Raw genomic sequence first — 19,790 nt, 5'->3', positions numbered from 1 at the left:
CCAGGGGAGCAGAGGCACCTCTGTAAATGCCCCTTGACCGCCACTTGCGGAGCGCCCCTAGCAGTCCGGGGGAAGCCTCGGCATCCCATTACGGCAGTGGTTCTCAACCTGGGGTCCCCAGATGTTTTTGGCCTACAACTCCCAGAAATCCCAGCTAGTTTACAAGCTGTTAGGATTTCTGGGAGTTGAAGGCCAAAAACATCTGGGGACCCCAGGTTGAGAACCACTGCATTACACAAAGTAAGCATTTGCAGTAGAGTTGATTTTGCCCAGGGGCACTCTTGAGGTGCTTTTGGGGGAAAATAGACCTTGACATATGCGAGTTGTAGTTACTGGGATGTATACAATCAAAGAGCATTCTGAATTCCACCAATGATGGAACTGAACCAAATATGGCACACAGAACTCCCACGACGAACAGAAAATATATATCAATGATTGGTTGGGGGGGGGGGGCAAAATACTGTTTGCTTACCATTGAAAATTACCTAGGGCCGCCTCTGCATACACACACCCACACACGGTCACAGATACACACACACACATATACACACACCCCTATACAATGTGTTTGAGCGTGCTTATGTCGTTTCCATCGCAGATCCCAGTTCAAAACATCCCCCTCCCCAATGCTGCAGTCTGTCTCCGGAGGGGGCGTGGCCAGAAGAGCAGAGTGGGCGTGGCCGAACGCCCAAGTCCCTCTTTTCGCCGGCTCAGCTCCGCAGGGGCGGGGGCGTGGCTACGCCGAAGGGTTCCACCCCTGGGCGGGGCTTGGCGGCGATACTGGGCTTGGATTGGCTCTTGGGGGCGTGGCCTCCCTCTTGGGGGCGTGGCCTCCCTCGGCGCTGGTCTGCTGCTCGCAGGAGTCAGGGAGATGATCACCCTCGCCTGGGTTCGGGAGATGCGGCGTGTGGCTCCTCTCCTCGGCTCGCCTGCTGCTGCTGCTGCCAGGACCCCCGGCTCCCTTCGGGCGGCCTGAAGGGCGAGGGGTCTTGATGGAAGCGATGTCCCCACAACAAGACCACCTCGGGCAGGGGCGCTCTTCCTCCGCCTCCTCCTCCTCCATTGACAGCAAGAAGGTAACCAGGAGGATTGGGTGCCTTGCTTCCTTCCTTCCAATGGGATTGACTCCCAAGTAGAGCCTTTGCAGCTCTCCCACTTAGGTTCATTTTAAGCCTCTCTGTGTGTGTATGTGTGTGTTTTCGCTTTGGATGATCGACAGCTCCATGCTATGGAATCCCGGGAGTTGTAGTTCGGCCTCACCAAACTACACCTACCAAGCTTCCATGGCCGTCCAAGTGGGGTCTGAAACGGTCTCATTTCCTGTGTTTTACCAATATGGTTTCTGCCTAATCATGCGTTGGAAAATGGAGAATGCAGGAACGTGTGAATGCAGAAACGCGTGTCTAATGCGTGTCTCGTCGCCTCGCAAGTAAGTCGTGACCGGGAGAAGCTCGCCAGTTCCGCCCACGCGCCCCCCAAACCTCCACGCGTCCTTTAAAGGCCTGAAGGAGAGAGGGAGGGGGAGGGAGAGGAGAGGGATCCATCCTTGCTTCAGGAGAGAGCCATGGCTTACCTTTTCCCCAGGTAAGCAAAGGCAGGCTGGAGCCCTTATAGGGACACCTTCGCGGGAATGGATGCAGTCTGGCTAGCATCAACATCCATGGCTCAATGCTTTGGAATCATAGCTGTTAAGGAATGGTGGGACTCAGAAGGCCAAAACACCTGGAGGGCCCAAACTGGCCCAGGCATGTGCCCTCCCCAAGCCCTAGGTTTGCATGTTTATGTTGAATGGATCCAATGATCATGCCATGGAGCTTGCTTTCAAGTGCCCAGGGTAATAGCAGCAGTTGTATGAATATTTGTCTTAGAGTGAATCTACACCAGGTATAAGGAAACCCAGGCCTCTGGGGGGAGGATGTGCCCCCTTCGGCTCTTTTCTCAGGTCCTCCTCTCCCTCTCCCTCAACATCCTATCTTTCCTTCTCTCTTTCCTTCCTTCCCTCCCTTCTACCCTTTAGTCCTTCCTTCTATCCCTATTTCCTCCCTCCTTCCCTCTCTCCTTCCCTTTCCTTCCTTCCCTTTAGTCTTTCCTTCCCTCTTTCCTCCCTCCCTCCCCTTCTCTTTCTCCTCCCTTCTTCCCTCTCTCTTTCCCCCTTCCTTCCTTCCCTTTAGACATTCCTTCCTTGCCACTTTTCTCCCCCCCTTCCCTCTCTCTTTTCCTTTTCTTCCTTCCCTCTTTCCTCCCCCCTCTCTTTCTCATTCCTTCCTTCCCATTTGTCTTCCCTTCCTTCTCTCTTTCCTGCCTCCCTTACTCCCTTCCACTCTTCTTTCCATCCTTCTCTTCATCCTTTCCTTCCTTCCCTCTTTCCTCCCACCTTCCCCCTCTCTTTCCCCCTCATGCCTTCCATTTAGTCCCTCCTCCCTCCCTCCTTCTCTCTCTCTTTCCCCTTTCTTCCTTCCCTTTCATCCTTCCTTCCCTCCCTCTTTCCTCCCTCCTTACATCTCTCTTTCCCCTTTCCTCCCTCCCACCCTTCCTTCCATCCTTCTCTTCCTTTTTGTCTTTCCTTTCTTCCCTCTTTCCTCCCTACTTCCCTTTCCCTTTCTCCTTCCTTCCTTCCATTTCATCCTTCCTTCCCTCTTTTCTTCCTCCTTCCCTCTCTCTTTCTCCTTCCTTCCTTCCCTTTTGTCTTTCCTTCCTTCTCTCTTTCCTCTCTTCATTCCCTTCCAGCCTTCTTTCCATCCTTCTCTTCCTCCTTTCCTTCCTTCTCTTTTTCCTTCCTCCTTTCCTCCTGGGGGATGTTTAGCTGGGAGAAGAGAAAATAGAGAGGGAACATGTTTCAAGATTTCAAAGGGTGTCTCACTGAAGAGGAGGAGAGGGAAGGCGGACTTTCTGCTGCTCTAGAGACCAGGGCACAAGGGAGTGATGGTTTCAAATGGCAGGGAAAGAACTTCCTGAGAGTAAGAGGTGTTGGAGAGTGGCATAGACTGCCTGAGTGTGTGGTGGAGTCTCCTTCTCTAGAGGCTTTTCCACAGAGGTTGTTTATCAGGAGTGCTTTGATTATGTCTTCTTGCATGGCAGGGGGTTGGACTGGATGGCCCTTGGGGGTCTCTTCCAGCTCTAGGCTTCTATATCAGGAATAGGCAATATGGGGTCTAATGGATACACTTTTTCTCTCCCATCCACCATCTCATCCTGACCAAAGCCAACCCTTTTGGGGGTCCTACTGTTTTCCATCTTTCCTTCACTTTTTGCCTCCAAAAGAGAAGAGGAAGGGGAGGAAAGGGCAGGGAGAGGACCTGGGGAGAACCCCCTTCCTCCTAGCCCACCATGTGCCCCCCAAGTTAGAAAGTTTGCCCATGCCTGAGCTACACTGTGGCATCAAATGCAGTTTGATACCCATGGCTCAGTGGATTCCGGTGAGGCATCCTTTGTGAGGCACCAACACTCTTCTGCAGGGAAGGCCGATGACCTTGAGGTAGTCCTAGGACTCTATAGTATTCAGCCTTGGCAGGTAGAATAGTGTCAAACAGCATGCAATGTATGGTTAAAGAGGTGCCGTGGGATACCCTTTCTGTGAACCATGAGCTTCTTCTCCTGATATTTCGCTGATTCTTGTGGGTTTGATGAGGATGCTCCCAAACCTAGTGGATGCTCCCAAATTCTGGAAGATCCACCCAAACTGTGTTGCTGTGAGTTTTCCTGGCTGTACGGACATGTTCCAGAAGCATTCCCTCCTGATGTTTTGCCCACATCCTCAGGGGTTGTTTGGTCCATTGGAAACTAGGCAAGTGGGGTTTATATATCTGAAATGTCCAGGTTGGGAGAAAGAACTCTTGTCTCTTTGAGGCAGGTGTGAATGTTGCAATTGGCCACCTTGATTAGCATTGAATACCCTCGTAGCTTCAAGGCTTGGCTGCTTCCTGCCTGGGGGATCCTTTGTTGAGGGGTGATTAGCTGGCCCTGATTGTTTCTTGTCTGGAATTCCCCTGTCTTTTGAGTGTAGCTCTTTATTTGCTGTCCTGTTTTCATTTTTCACGGTTTCCTCCTTTCTGTTGAAATCGTCCAAATGCTTGTGGGTTTCAATGGCTTCTCTGTGTAGTCTGACATTGGAGATCCACCCAAACTGTGTTTCGAAGGGCTGCTGAGGATGCTCCTTGCTGGCAGAGTAAGGCAGTCAGTGCCTCAGGCAGCAGAATTTGCAGGTCACTCAGAGGGCAGCGTATGGTTCGTGATTGAATGTGTTGTCATTCTGCATAGATATTGCTGCCAGGGATGGAGAGGGGTGATTGAGAGATTTCACTGCTTCCTGAATTTGTGTAGGGTGGGTGGGAAAGTGAGGATGCACTTTGCTCTACTGCCTCAGGCAGCATCATGGCTTTGGTTGTTGGTGTGTATTGTTCAGTGCTGCCCTGTGGAAATTGTGTATAAAACAAACTGGAGGAAAGTTGGCATCTCAGTAGCGATCGTCGCCCTACTTGAAAACACTGCTTTGTACAATCAGCCCGCCATATCCATAGATTCTGCAGTCACAGATTTAACTTGGCTTGAATATATATATATATATATATATATATATAACCAAAAAGCAAAGCTCACTACCTCTGAGGATGCTTGCCATAGATGCAGGTGAAACGTCAGGGGAAAATGCCTCTAGAACATGGCCATATAGCCTGAAAAAACCCACAACAATCCAGCAAAGCTTGATTTTGCCATTTTGTATAATCAACATCTTTATAATATTATGGAGCCCCCAGTAGTGCAATGGGTTAAACCTTTGTGCTGGCAGTACTGCTGACCGAAAGGTTGGCGGTCCGAATCTGGGGAACGTGGGTGAGCTCCCATCTGTCAGCTCCAGCTTCCCATGAAGGGACATGAGAGAAGCCTCATAGGATGGTAAAATATCCGGACATCCCCTGGGCAATGTCTTTGCAGATGGCCAATTCTTTCACACCAGAAGTGACTTGCAGTTTCTCAAGTCACCCCTGACACAAAAAAATGTAATATATATAAACAAAAAATGTAATGTTAGTTTGCGGGATTAACATAACTCAAAAACCACTGGATGAACTGACACCATATTTGGACACAATACACATATTAGGCCAACAAGTGTCCTTCACTTATAAAAACACTAAAAAACACAGTGGAAGGGACTTAAAAAGCCAAAAAAAAAAAACCCACCATACATTACAATGCATGCCCAAAACCACACATATGTACACATATATACACACAAAGCACATATACACAGACTGGGCCACAGCAACGTGTGGCAGGGGATGGCTAGTAATCTATATAAATAAAAATGTAATGTTTGTTTGTGGGATTAACATAACTGAAAAACCACTGGACGAATTGACACCACATTTGGACACAATACACGTATCAGGCCAACAAGTGCCTATCACTCGTAAAAACACTGAAAATCACAACAGAAGAGACTTTAGAAACCACAAAAATAAAAAATACATTACACCACATGCGCAAAACCACATATATATATATACATACACACACAGAACACATATACACAGACTGGGCCACAGCAACGCATGGCAGGGGACGGCTAGTAATAAATAATAATGCTTTATTTTATAGGTCACTCTACCTTCCCAGTTTACAACAAAATAAAACACAGTGGCAAACATTCAATGCTCAGGATAAAATATAACAAATCAAAACCCAGTTTAAATAAACAAGACATAATACATTACACACATTTAACATGTTATTACACACACAAAACATCATTTTACTATGCCATCACATATAATGGGGTTCCAGGACCCCAGGGATTTTGGTATGTCCTGGAACCTCAGCAGATACCAAGGCCCTTTGTACTGAACTATTTACTGAAGGGTGTGTTTTTTACTCTACAGACAGTTAAGTGGTCCGCCCCATTGACCACAGTAGGATTTGCTTGTGAATAAACTGAGCTGAACTATCCCTAGAAGCCAAAGTGATTAAACTGAGATTGGTGTGCTTCTGGAAATCTAATGAAAAGACTTGACGAAAGACAATAATGCTTTGTAAGGTAGAGGGCAGCAGGAAAAGAGGAAGATTGCATTTTAGATGAATAGATTCAATCAAGGAAGCCACAGGGTGACTCGTTCATGGGTTGCCGTAAGTCAAAGTTGACTTGATGGCAATTATAATCATAGGGTGGAATAGACCTTGTGGGCCATCCAGTCCAACCCCCTGCCAAGAAGCAGGAAAATCACATCCAAAGTGCTCCCGACAGATGACCACCCAGCCTCTGCTTAAAAGCCTCCAAAGAAGGAGCCTCCACCACACTCCGGGGCAGAGAGTTCCACTGCTGAACAGCTCCCACAGTCAGGAAGTTCTTCCTCATGTTCAGGTGGAATCTCCTTTCCTGTAGTTTGAAGCCATTGTTCTGCATTCTAGTTTCCAGAGTACCAGAAAACAAGCCTGCTCCCTCCTCCCTATGATTTCCCCTCACATATTGATACATAGCCCTCGTAATGTCTCCTCTCAGCCTTCGTTTCTTCAGGCTAAACATGCCCAGCTCTTTAAGCCACTCCTCATAGGGGTTGTTCTCCAGACCCTTGATCATTTTAGTTGCCCCCCTCTGGACACATTCCAGCTTGTCAACATCAACATCAAAACAAACAAGTTATGTGGTTGCTCTTATATGTGCTCACAGTGCCACGAATACAGTTGTAGTTATACGTGTAACCCTGCGGTAAACCAGTTCTAGTACTCCAAGATCTTAAACACAGATGAAGAAGGAAATTTAATCTGAAAGATGATGTTTGGGATAAGGTAACCAAATGAATTTGCGGCTTTTGAGATGGGAATATGCTTGTTCTTTTATTCTGTGTTATGTGTGAGAGTATCAGGTTTTTCTTCTTCTAGTGTACCAGAGACTGGCACCATGTGTGCGCCCATTGATTACAACACTTCTTTTGTTTCCTGGAAATTTTCGAAGATCAGCAGATAATGACTCATAGACTGACACAAGTCCGCAAACCATCACTGAGTCGTACTGCTCTATATTCCTGCATTGCACTGTCTTAATCAAGGATGGTGGTGGGATGAGTGATTGTGACAAGGAATAGAACCATATTTTTCCCATTGACTAGAATTGTTTATGTCCTTCCTGGAAACTCAATATAGTAACCAGTGACTCAGGTATTGGTACCTGTCCCTAGACAACCACTTTGGATAGCATCTTTCTACACTAAACCCAATGGTTATGTGCATATACCTGTACTTGAACCATTTTCAGCAGACTTCCCTAACCTGGCATCCTCAAGATGTGCAAGCTGTAGTCCCCATTTCCCCCCTTTCAGCATGCTGGGAGCTGCAGTCTGGCACATTTAGAGGGCCCCAGGTTGGAGACTATTGCTGTAGATTGCTGTGTGTGATTGAAGGCATCTATAACATGTTAGTCAGTGGTTCTCAACCTGTGGGTCCCCAGATGTTTTGGTCTACAGTTCACAGAAATCCCAGCCAATTTACCAGCTGTTAGGATTTCTGGGAGTTGAAGGCCAAAACATCTGGGGACCCACAGGTTGAGAACCACTGTGTTAGATGCATCTGTGCTGGGGAAATTGCATCTACTTGAATCTTCCTAGTTTGTGTGGTAGTATCAATATGGTATAGTGGTTTGAGTGTTGAGTTGTATGGGGACTGTGTTTGAATGTCCACTTGACCATGGAAACCCACCACACGACTTTGTACAAGTTACATTCTCTCAGCCTCAAAAGATGGTAAAGGCAAACTTTATCTCAGTGGTTCCCAACTTTTTTTTTGACCAGAGACCACTTTGACCAGGGACTACTCTCCAACATTAATACTAAAAGGGTTTCGAATCAGTTTTTGGTCAACTTTAGATTTGGTTTGGTTATTTGGGGTGCAGATTCAAAAAATTGCATTGGCTAGACCACATCAGTTCTAGTTTCTGATACAGAACATATGCCATCCAGTAGTCGCCATCTGCTCTCCCACAGAAAACCATATTTAATCATCTACATGACCATGTTCCAGGAGCATACCCTCCTGACGTTTCACCTGCATCTATGGCAGGCATCCTCAGAGGTTGTGAGGTCTGTTGGAAACTAGGAAAATTGTGTTTATATATCTGTGGAATGTCCAGGGTGGGAGAAAGGACTTGTCTGTTTGAGGCAGGTGTGAATGTTCCAGTTGGCAACCTTTATTAGCATTTAATGGCCTAGCAGTTTCAAGGTCTGGCTTCTTACTGCCTGAGGGTAGTACCTTCCTACTGGTAGAAACCATGAAAATGAACAAAATCTGGCTACCAATATTAAAATACTCAAATAAAAAACAACACGAAAAATGAGTATTCCAAACAAGAAACAACCAGGGCCAACTAATCACCTCCCAACAAAGGATTCCACCAGGCAGTAAGAAGCCAGACCTTGAAACTGCTAGGCCATACGGCCCAGAAAATTCACAATAACCCAGTGATTCCGATCATAAACACCTTTGACAATACAGTTTACCAGCTGCTAGGATTTCTGGGGGTTGAAGGCCAAAACGTCTGGGGTCCCACAGGTTGAGAACCACTGTGGTAGAGTGTACCATGAACAATATGTACTAGGCAATCTCTGGTTGCACTGATTTTTAGGGAATCCGTAAAAGTGCAGGATTTTATGGCTATGCCTGAAGAAGTTTTAAAGTATTATATTGGATAGATACCAATACTTCTGCTGTTGTTAATTCAACAAAACTTTAGAATACTAATAGTATATGGAATTCTAAAGACAAAGTTGTTATCATGGAAGTGTTGTGTAGCAGCCACTGGTTCTTATTGGTATTGAGCAATGAAACTTACTGGATGGTCTTAGGTCATTCACATTCACTCTGGTTGACTAAAAATAAAGTGTCGAGGAATATATTTGCTGCCTCAGAGTTAGTGTTGTCAGGTTCATAACATACAAGTAGCAATAGATTTGTGTTTATTTTCTTACTGAATACAATATGGAAGTTGTATGGATGCTGTTAACTTAAATATGTGGTTCTTTGTAAAAGGAAATATATTGTCCACATTCACAAAGTCCACACTGCAAAATATTGGATGTTTTGGTATTTTATTCTGCCTGTATGAAAGGAAAAGCTGTCTAAACCTCAAACATTGGACAGCTAATAAAACATGTCCTATAAGGGAGAAGCTTATAATAAGCCCTTATAATAAGGAGCAACTCTACTCAAAGCACAAGTTGGGTATCATTGTACTTAGGAGATAAGACGTAAGAACATAAGGAGACCTCTGCTGAATCAGACCACAGATTTAGCTTGTTCAGCATCCTGTTTCCAACATTGGGCTGAGTCTTCTGGGAAGCACAGGACCAGTAGTTCTCAAATGATTGTCTCTTCTGGCAGAAACTGATTTTTTGAGACTTGCTGAACAGTGAAATTCCACTTAGTTCACAAATGGGTCCTGCAGCAGAGTTTTGCAGCGTACAGTTCTTCTGATCAGGAAACCAGGCAGTCATACCCCACGTCTAGAACATTTCATTCATTTCCCTTTTCTGCCAGGATTTGTCTCCCCTTAGCCTTGCCAAATTGCAGAAGTTCTGATCTTTGTCCAGGATCTCTGATCCTTTAGCCACTTTTTTTTTGGTATCAGGAGTGACTTGAGAAACTGCAAAATGCTTCTGGTGTGAGAGGATTGGCTCTCTGCAAGGACGTTGCCCAGGGGACGTCCAGATGTTTTACCATCCTTGTGGGAGGCTTCTCTCATGTCTCTGCATGGGGAGCTGGAGCTGACAGAAGGAGCTCATCCGGATTCAAACCTCCAACCTGTCACAAATCCACTGACTTTGTAGATTTGTTTTTATTGTGTCAGAAGCAAGTGGAGAATATATTGCAATTTGCTTCTGACGTGAGGGAATCGGCCATCTACAAAGACATTGCCCAGGGGACACCTGTATGTGTTACCATCCTGTGGGAGGCTTCTCTCATGTCCCTACATGGGAAGCTGGGGCTGACAGGCGGGACCTCACCCCATCTCATGAATTGAAACCTCTGACCTTCAGGTCAGCAGTTCAGCAGTTCAGCCAGCACAAAGATTTAACCCATGCACCACATTTTGTAGATGTGCCAGTGAAATGTCAAAAAGCAGAAATGCTAGTCATCAGCATGGTCAAGTGTAGAAGTTGGATTGGGGTTTACTGACAGATGATTTATAGGTGATTTATAGTAGATCAATCTGTGACCCTTACTGATTAGCAATCTTCCCCCTTCCTCCAAAATCAGTTAGAGGCAAATAAATTGAATTGGAGATATGCTCAGAAGCACCCTTATCCTCAGTTATCTTCCTCTATCACAGTGATTCTCAACCTCTGGATCCCCAGATGTTTTTGCCTACAACTCCCAGAAATCCCAGCCAGTTTACCATGTGTTAGGATTTCTGGGAGTTGAAGACCAAAACATCTGGGGACCCACAGGTTGAGAACCACTGCTCTGTCACATCCCTGAATTACTATTGTGTATCAGACAATGTTTATGAACTCCAGTTGGCACTGAAATAATAAAACATTTACTGGAATCCTGAAATCTGGCCAACCTTTGGTGTTAATACCTGGAATAGCTTCCTCAACTTTGTGTCCTTCAGAAATCTTGACTTGCAACTGCCACCATCGCTAGCCCTACTAATTCATGATAATGGAAGTTGTAGAGATTAGGGGCACGCTTACATTGTAGATTTAATGCAGTTTGATCCCACTTTCACTTTCCTGGCTCAATGCTATAGAATCCTGAGATTTATAGTCTGGTTCAGCAGTAGCACTCTTTGGCAGAAAATGCTAAAACCTTGTAAAACTACAACTCCTCTGATTCTGTAGTTTTGAGCCAAGACAACTAAGGTGGTCTCAAGCTGAATATGGAATAGCAGAGAATTTGAGCTAGAATTTCAATCTGAACGTGAGGAACTTGTGTAGTCACATTTTTGATCAGCCATATAATTTCATGGCACCTTCATATGTTTGTAGGGGGAAAAGAAATGGTTTTGGTTTAGGAGTCACTGGACAGGAGGGCAGATAAATGTAGTATGGTATAGCAAGACTTTTTGAATTGTTGGACTGAGTATGGAGTATTGGTGTTCTGATTCAGGCAGACTAAGGGTTTCAGAAGGAAACCTATGATACAACATTGTCTTATTGATAATGTTGTATATTTTATTATCTATGTTTTTTTAATTGCTTGTATTGTTGTTATTATTGCTTGTATTGTTGTGTTTGGGCTTGGCCTCATGTAAGCTGCACCGAGTCCCTTGGGGAGATGGTGGCGGGGTACAAATAAAGTATTATTATTATTATTATTATTATTATTATTATTATTAGTGCAAGATGCCATAATTATATATTTGTGTGTCCGTCAATGGAAACAAAAACATAGTTGCCTGCCAAATCTGCAATTTATTTATCTTCTAGCTTCCTTAAGGGCCCCCTGGTGTCTCAGCAGTTTAAACTGCTGAGCTGCTAAACTTGCTGACCGAAAGGTCGGCGGTTTGGATCCAGGGAGTGGGGTGAGCTGCCGCTGTTAGCCCAGCTCCTGCCAACCTAGCAGTTCAAAAACATGCAAATGTGAGTAGATCAAAAGGTAGCACTTTGGCGGGAAGGTAACAGCACTCCATGCAGTCATGCCGGCCACATGACCTTGGAGGTGTCTACGGGCAATGCTGGCTCTTTGGTTTAGAAATGGAGATTAGCACCACCTTCCAGAGTCATACACGGCTATACTTAATGTCAGGGGAAACGTTTAGAATCATAGAGTTGGAAGAGACCTCATGAGCCATCCAGTCCAACTCCGTGACAAGCAGGAAAATCACATTCAAAGCACCCCTGACAGATGGCCACCCAACCTCTGTTTACAAGCCTCCAAAGAAGGGGGCTCCACCACACTCAGAGACAGAGAGTTCCATTGTTGAACAGCTCTCACAGTTAGGAAGTTCTTCCTAATGTTCAGGTGGAATCTCCTTCTCCTTTAGTTTGAAGCCATTGTTCTGCGTCCTAGTCTCCAGGGCAGCAGAAAACAAGCTTGCTCCCTATGGCTTCCCTCAAATGTTTATACATGACTATCATGTCTCCTCTCAGCCTTTTCTTCTTCAGGCTAAACATACCCAGCTCTTTAAGCCGCTCCTCATAGGGCTTGTTTTCTAGACCCGTGATCATGTTAGTTGCTCTCCTGGATACATTCCAGCTTGTCAACATCTCCCTTCACTTGTGGTGCCCAGAACTGGACACAGTATTCCAGGTATAGTCTAACCAAGGCAGAATAAAGGGGGAGCATGACTTCCCTAGATCTAGAAACTATACTCCTATTTATGCAGGCCAAAATCCCATTGGCTTTTGTTGCCGCCGCATGATATTGTTGGATCATGTTTACCTTGTTGTCCATGAGGACTCCAAGATCTTTTCACACGTACTGCTTTACCTTTATTAACTTCCTTGCTGACGCATAAGAATCTAATTGGTTCCAGGTATAGAAACTAGTTTTGATAGTGCCAACCTTACAATTGAGTGGAATAAGGCAGAATACCATAAAAGAGAGCAAGTTGTTGATTATTTACATTTTATTATTAAAGATGGAGAGAAGTGTTGGTTATGGCCTTTTAGTCTTATATGCTGAAAGAAATTGGGTATTTTGAGTAATGTGCATGATTTGGAAATTTCCTTTTCTTGCCCCAGGTAAGTGAAGCAAGTGAAATTTCCTGCATTGGCCTTATATCTTCATGTCTATGCTATTCTATTTTTTTTAAAAAAAATCCTGCATCTCAGAAAATGTTTTTTTTAATGTGTGGGCGTGCCTCTGTGTGAAATCTGGCAGAAGACAGTGTGTGATTTATGAGTCAGAAATATGTAGGGGGCCCAGAATACGTTTCCAGTGTTCTACTATTTTCCTCTCTTTCTGCTCTCCAGCTCCAGTTTTTAAAACTCTTGCCCTTGCCAGAGTCTATTCCAGAATAAATAGTGCAAAGACTAAAGGGAACTAAACTGCGAAGGAAATCTCCTATTTGCAGGGTTTGCATTAAAATGTCATTAAATCCCTGCAAGCGCATTCTCCTTAGAGAATTACTGCATCGGGCTGCCAGATTGCTTATTGGGATTTTAATGCCTGCCTGGGTTATTATGGTCCACTTCATAAATATTTCCAGTCCTGATCAGGTTGTGTGCGGAGCAGAGAGGGAGACGTGGAGGGAGATGGGAACTCCGTAGACGTTGTTTTATTCTTGGATGCTGGCCCTCAATCTCCTTGTGAGACGGCTGCACTGATCAATTTCCCCCTAGAGCATTAGCCCATAAGAGTCGAGGATTTTGAGTATCTTAAATCCTGTACACACCTCTGCTTGATCCAAATGCCTGATCTCAATAAGAAACATGTTTTCCTGTAGCACCAGAGGCTCTGTTAGCTGTTATTGCAGAGTAATAACAGCAAGCAATCTTGTGGTATCTTACGCTGGTTTTACACTGCCATGTCATGCGCTTTGAGTTGCATTATATGGCCAGTGTAGAGCTATGTATGTATGTATATGTGTGTGTGTATGTGTATATATATGTGTGTGTATATATATATCCTAGTTGTCCCCTGCCACACGTTGCTGTAGCCCAGTCTGTGTATATGTATTTTGTGTGTGTATATATGTGTGTGTATATATTTGTGTATATGTGTATTTAGGTGGTTATGTGCATACGTTGTAATGTAATGTTTTTTTTGGGTTTTTTTGCTTTTTAAGTCCCTTCTGTTCTGTTTTTCAGTGTTGTTATGAGTGATAGTCACTCGTTGGCCTGATAGGTGTATTGTGTCCAAATTTGGTGTCAATTCGTGCAGTGGTTTTTGAGTTATGTTAATCCCACAAATGAACATTACATTTTAATTTATATAGATACTAGCCGTCCCCTGCCACGCGTTGCTGTGGCCCACATGGGGGTTCTGTGTGGGAGGTTTGGCTCAATTCTATCAGTGGTGGGGTTCAGAATGCTCTGTGATTGTAGGTGAACTATAAATCCCAGCAACTACAACTCCCAAATGTCAAGATTCTATTTTCCCCAAACTCCACCAGTGTTCACATTTGGGCATATTGAGTATTCGTGTAGAGTTTGGTCCAGATCCATCATTGTTTGAGTCCACAGTGATCTCTGGATGTAGGTGAACTACAACTCCAAAACCAAAGGACACTGCCCACCAAACCCTTCCAGTATTTTCTGTTGGTCATGGGAGAATTGTGTGCCAAGTTTGGACCAATTATATTATTGGTGGGGTTCAGAATGCTCTTTGATTGTAGGTGAACTACAAATCCCAGCAACTACAACTCCCAAATGACAAAATCAATTTTTGAGTGAAGGACATACATTGGGGTGTTAGGTGTCTTGTGTCCAAATTTGGTGTCAATTCATTCAGTGATTTTTGAGTTATGTTAATCCCACAAATGAACATAACATTTTTATTTATACAGATATTTACAGTACTTAAAATCTGCTCTTCTCAATCCAAAGGGGACTCAGGGTGGATCGCAGAACACATCCACAGTAAACATTTAACAAATAGAGGTATATGTCAGCATTTTCCCAAAATTTGGTGTCCTGGAGGTTGTGCTGGATTCCAGCTCTATCCCAGTGGTTCTCAACCCTTCCTAATGCCGCGACCCCTTTATACAGTTCCTCATGTTGTCGTGATCCCAACCATAAAAGCATTTTCATTGCTACCTCATAATTGTAATTTTGCTATTGTTATGAATTGTAATGTAAATGTCTTATATGCAGGATATATTTTCCGTTCACTGGACCAAATACCCGATACGCCCAAATTTGAATACTGGGGGTGTTTGGGGTGTGTGTGCTGATTTTGTCATTTGGGAGTTGTAGTTGCTATGCTTTATAGTTCATCTACAATCAAAGACCACTCTGAATTCCACCAACGATGGAATTGAATCAAACCTGGAACACAGAATTCCAATGACCAACAGAAAATACTAGAAGGGTTTGGTGGGCATTGACCTTGAGTTTTGGAGTTGTAGTTCAGCTACATACAAAGAACACTGTGGACTCAAACAATGATGGCTCTAGACCAAACTTGGCACCAATACCCAATATGCCCAAATGTGAATACTGGTGGAGTTTAGGGAAAACAGACCTTGACATTTGGGAATTATAGTTGAGAGGATTTATAGTTCACCCACAATCAAAGAACACTCTGAACCCAGCCCACAATGGATCTGCACCAAACTTGGCACACTACCTACATGGCCAACATTGAATAGTGCTGGGGTTGTAGGGGTGGGGGGTGTTTTTGAATTCTGGTTCACCAACACCAACAGTAAAATTGGGCCAAACTTCCCACACAGAACTCCCATGTCTTGGAGGGATTCGCTGGCACGAGCCTCCTTCCACACTCTCCCTTGCCCACACATGCAGCACCACATTGCCATGCACCGAGCATGTTTCAGAAACAGCCCTCCACTTGGCTGAGAAGCCGGCCAATCACGGTGGAAGAGGGCTTTTTGGTAGGAGGATTCAACGTCTGTTTCCAAAAAGGAAGAGAAGGACAGGCAGAAAGATCCTCAGCCTTCTCTGCCATAAGGATTCCTAAGGTCTTTAGAAATATATGTTTTCTGATAGTCTTTGGCGACCCCTCTGAAACCCCCTTGTGACCCCCACATGGGACTCGACCCCCAGGTTGAGAAACACTGCAGTAGATACTCCCTAATCTGCCAGGGCCTCCCAATGGCACAGGGGGTTAAACTGCTGAGCTGCTGAATTTGGTAACCAAAATGTTTTATACAGGCCAAATCCAATGAGCGGGGTGAGCTCCCACTGTTAGCCCCAGCTTCTACCAACCTAGCAATTTGAAAACATGCAAATGTGAGTAGATCAATAGGTACTGCTCCAGCGGGAAGGTAACAGAGCTTCATGTAGTCATGCCGGCCACATGATCTCGGAGGTGTCTGCGGACAACGCTGGCTCTTCGGCTTAGAAATAGAGATAAGCACCAACCCCCAGAGTCGGACACGGTTAGACTTAATGTCAGGAAAACCTTTACATTTACTACTCTCTAATCCCAGAGATAATGTGCAGATGTTGTTGGACCGCATCTTCCATCAGCCTTCACCATAGGGTGATAGGATTTATAGTCCAACAGCATTTGGAGGGCTCCATTCTCCCACACGCAAAGATACATCCAATTGAAAGTAGTGAGTTGAAATATCCCCAGTCCTTCTGCATGAAAAGGTGTTAATCAAATGATAACACTGTTGAACTTCCCAAAATTGGTGGTGGTACACTCTATATACCCAGTGAGTTCATTATGGTTTAATGATGAATAAAGTGAATGCTGGCTTTTAGAATATGTTTGTTTTTTCTCGATGCGAACATGAAACCGCATATCCCCCCCACAACAAGCTCTGCGAGGGTCTGGGTAATTCTGATGTATGTCTTCTGCCTGTTGTAATTTGTACGCAGTTTATAATACATGTGTCCAGCCAGCCTCCTGTGTGTTTTCCCTTTCCCAGAAGAAATTCAAAATGCGCAAGATTTTGTTTTGAAATAATCGTGCTGTGAGAAACATTAGTATGCTGTAGGTTACCCTTTAAGTAAGAACAGATGAGAGGAAATAGGAGGATTTTACATGTTGGGATGAGATGGGAAATGGTCTGTGCCAGGCTTTCTTGCGCACACCTGGATTAGAAGACTTTTTTAGCTAAATTTCCTCCCCCTTTCATGAGAATTTCGTTCTTTTTGCTGTATACATTCACAGCAATTCTTTGTGGTAGGTTGAGTTGTGAGTGTCTGGTTCCAGGTCACTTTGGGTGCATCTACACGGAGAATTAATTCAGTTTGACACCACTTTAACTGTGATGGCACAATGCTATGGATTCATAGTATTTGTAGTTTTATGAGATACTAGCTTGGGTACCCAGCATTGCCTGGGTTATTAGAAGTCATTTTTTTAATTTTACAAAATATGTAAATTTGTGAGTGTGCTACAACTCACATAATGACAGGTTAACCCTCTGAAACTCTATCAATACTTAAAGTTTGCCATGTTGGGCAAATTTACTCGAGATGCATCATCGGTGGGGTTCAGTGTGCTCTCCAATTGGAGGATGAATTACAACTCCCACCATTTGTGGTCAGTCCCATCAATCCCTATGTGCCAAGTAAGGTCCAGGTCCATCATTGGTGGGGCTCTTTGATTGCAGGTGAACTATAAATCCCAGTACCTACAACTAACAAATATCAAGGCAAATTCCACCTTAAATGTACCAGTATTCAAATTTGTGCATATTGGGTATGTGTGACAAATTTGGTGCAGATCCATTATTGTTTGTGTTCACAGTGCTCTCTGGAGATAGGTGAACTATAATTCCTATAAATCAAGGTGAATTTTCCCCAAAGCCCTCCTGTATTTTTTATTGGTTGTGGGAATTCTGTGTGCCAAGTGAGGTCTAGCACCATCGTTGGTGGTCCAGTGTGCTCTTTGATTGCAGGTGAACTATAAATCCCACTAGCTACAGCGACTACAAATCAAGGTCAATTCCCCCCAAATATGGTCATGGGGGTCTGTGTGGTCCAGGTCCATTGCCAGTGGGGGCCACAGTGCTCCGACTTGATGCAGGGTGAACTACAACTTCCATCATGTGGAGTCAGTCCCCCAAACTCCTCCCGTATGTTCAGTTGCTGCTCAGTTCCGCTCTGCTTGTTATGCAAACAGAGTTGAAAAGAGTAGGAAAGGGGTAAGGGAGAAGCAGTAGGTGGGATCGTGCAACTTTCACACCAATGGAGAAAGAAAGGAACACTGGGATGCCTGCCTGTGGTGGAGGGAACATGTAAAATCTAGGATGAAATCGTCCCAGAATGAGAACGTTCCTTGCGTGGTGGAACATAGTGTTTGGGGAAGACATTGGCAGGGTTTGGGCTACATCTTCATGCACTCGCTATAACCAGAAATGTCATTGGAGGGAGTGCTTTTGGTGGCTCCTCAGCACTGTGGGTTAAAGCTGTTTGTGGAAGCGGGAGCCTGTCTGTGGAAGTGGGCACATCCTCCACATACACCATGCATCAAGGGTCCAAGCTGTGGCGCAGCTAGTTAGTAGCCATCTGTATTAAATCACTACTGACCGAGAAGTCATGAGTTCGAAGTCAGCTCGGGTTGGAGTGAGCTCCCAACCATTAATAGTCTAGCTTGCTGTCAACCTATGCAGCTCGAAAGAGAATTGTATCTGTCAAGTAGGAAATTTAGGTACCACTTTATGCGGGGAGGCTAATTTAACTAATTTACGATAGCGTAAAACCTTCCAGCAGTGTGCGTAAGAATGAGGAAGTACTCCATCAAGGACTCGATATCACAAGTCGATGGTGAAGTGACAGCTCCCCCTGTGGCCGGAATCAATTATACCCTCATGAAGCCAGAAAGCTGGAATGTTAGTTGCCTCTGTGTCTGTCTATATATGTTGTATGTCCATATGGCATTGAATGTTTGCCATGTATATGTGCACTGTAACCTGCCCTGAGAAGGGTGGAATATAAATACTGTAAATAAATAAATACACTCATACAGATTTTTACTTTTATTATGTGTATAGATTAAGCCTTTTCTACCAAAGAGTTCTGGTCTCTCATCAAATTACAACATACACTATTCCATACCATTCAGCCTTGACAGTTAAAGGGGTTTCAAACTGGATTAATTCTACAATGTAGATGCACCCTTTATGAACTTTGGTTGCAGTCCAATAATCTAGCCGTGCAAGAAACACTCTCTCTATTGTGGAAAGTAAATTACTACTCTGGAAATCCAGGGCCAAAACCATGCATTTTGCTGGGACATCTGTGTTTCTCCCTTGACTAAAAATGTCATCCTGACTCCAATAAATGTCATATTACTAGAATCCCACTTCTTCCTCAGTGCAGTGAAGATCAATGCAGATCTTCTATATTTATACTTCAGTCTATTAATTTGGAAAAAGGTGACCTGGATAGAGCTCGTGAGTCATAACATCTTATCTCATGCATAAGAGGGTTCGTTTAAGACTGCATACTTAATCCAAGGAATTTTAGTCATTTCAGGGACATAATAGTTGAATCACAAAGCAGTTAGCATTTCTAACACAAAGAATGTTAAATTGACTGGTAGGTGGTTATAAACTTCATTAGCCTTATTACTCCATTATTATTATTATTTCGGTTATATGTTGTATTCAGTAAAAAAAGTTAACATTTAGGGTACTAACTAAAAGTGGAGAATCTGCTTATATAGTATATAATGTAGTATTAGTTATATTATGATTAGTTATTATTATGATTTCTTTGTGTACTGTATGTTGACACTGGATTTTTGCCATTAGTATGTTGTAAACTGAAAGGCATGGCATAAATACAGTAGATGATGATGATGATGATAATAATGATAATAATAATAATAATAGAACACTCCAAACTACTCTGGGGCTTCCAAAGTGGTTCCAGTGGGTGCAGTGCTTAAAGACCTTGGCCTGCACTTAAACACAATCGGCGCTGACAAAATTACCATCTGTCAGCTGCAAAAGGCCACCCTATTGGGATCTGCATGCATTATTCGCCTATACATCACACATTCCTAGACACTTGGGAAGTGTCCAATGTGTGATCCAATACAACGGCCAGCAGAGTGTCTGCCATGGACTCATCTTGTTGTGTTTCAAATAATAATAATAATAATAATAATAATAATAATAATAATAATCTTTATTTAATGTATTGTCGAAGGCTTTCATGGCTGGAATCACTAGGTTCTTGTGGGTTTTTTCGGGCTATAGAGCCATGTTC

The 19,790-nt window shown here is 44.0% G+C and overlaps 1 protein-coding gene across 2 annotated transcripts in view; it reads left to right on the top strand.

Annotated features, from left to right (window-relative positions):
- Positions 1–861: 861 nt before the first annotated feature.
- Positions 862–19,790, top strand: part of ARHGAP20 (Rho GTPase activating protein 20) — a 118,811-nt gene continuing 99,882 nt past the window's right edge. For both annotated transcript variants that reach the window (XM_060770982.2, XM_060770981.2), the window contains exon 1: positions 862–1,079. In XM_060770982.2, the coding sequence (XP_060626965.2) occupies positions 996–1,079 (84 nt within the window). In that variant the 5' untranslated portion in view covers positions 862–995. The remainder of the gene's footprint in view (positions 1,080–19,790) is intronic.

This window comes from Anolis sagrei, chromosome 3 (assembly GCF_037176765.1).
Source record: "Anolis sagrei isolate rAnoSag1 chromosome 3, rAnoSag1.mat, whole genome shotgun sequence".
NCBI lineage: Eukaryota > Metazoa > Chordata > Lepidosauria > Squamata > Dactyloidae > Anolis > Anolis sagrei.
Note: the sequence above shows the minus strand (reverse complement) of the source record. Positions and strands in the feature narration are given on the sequence as shown.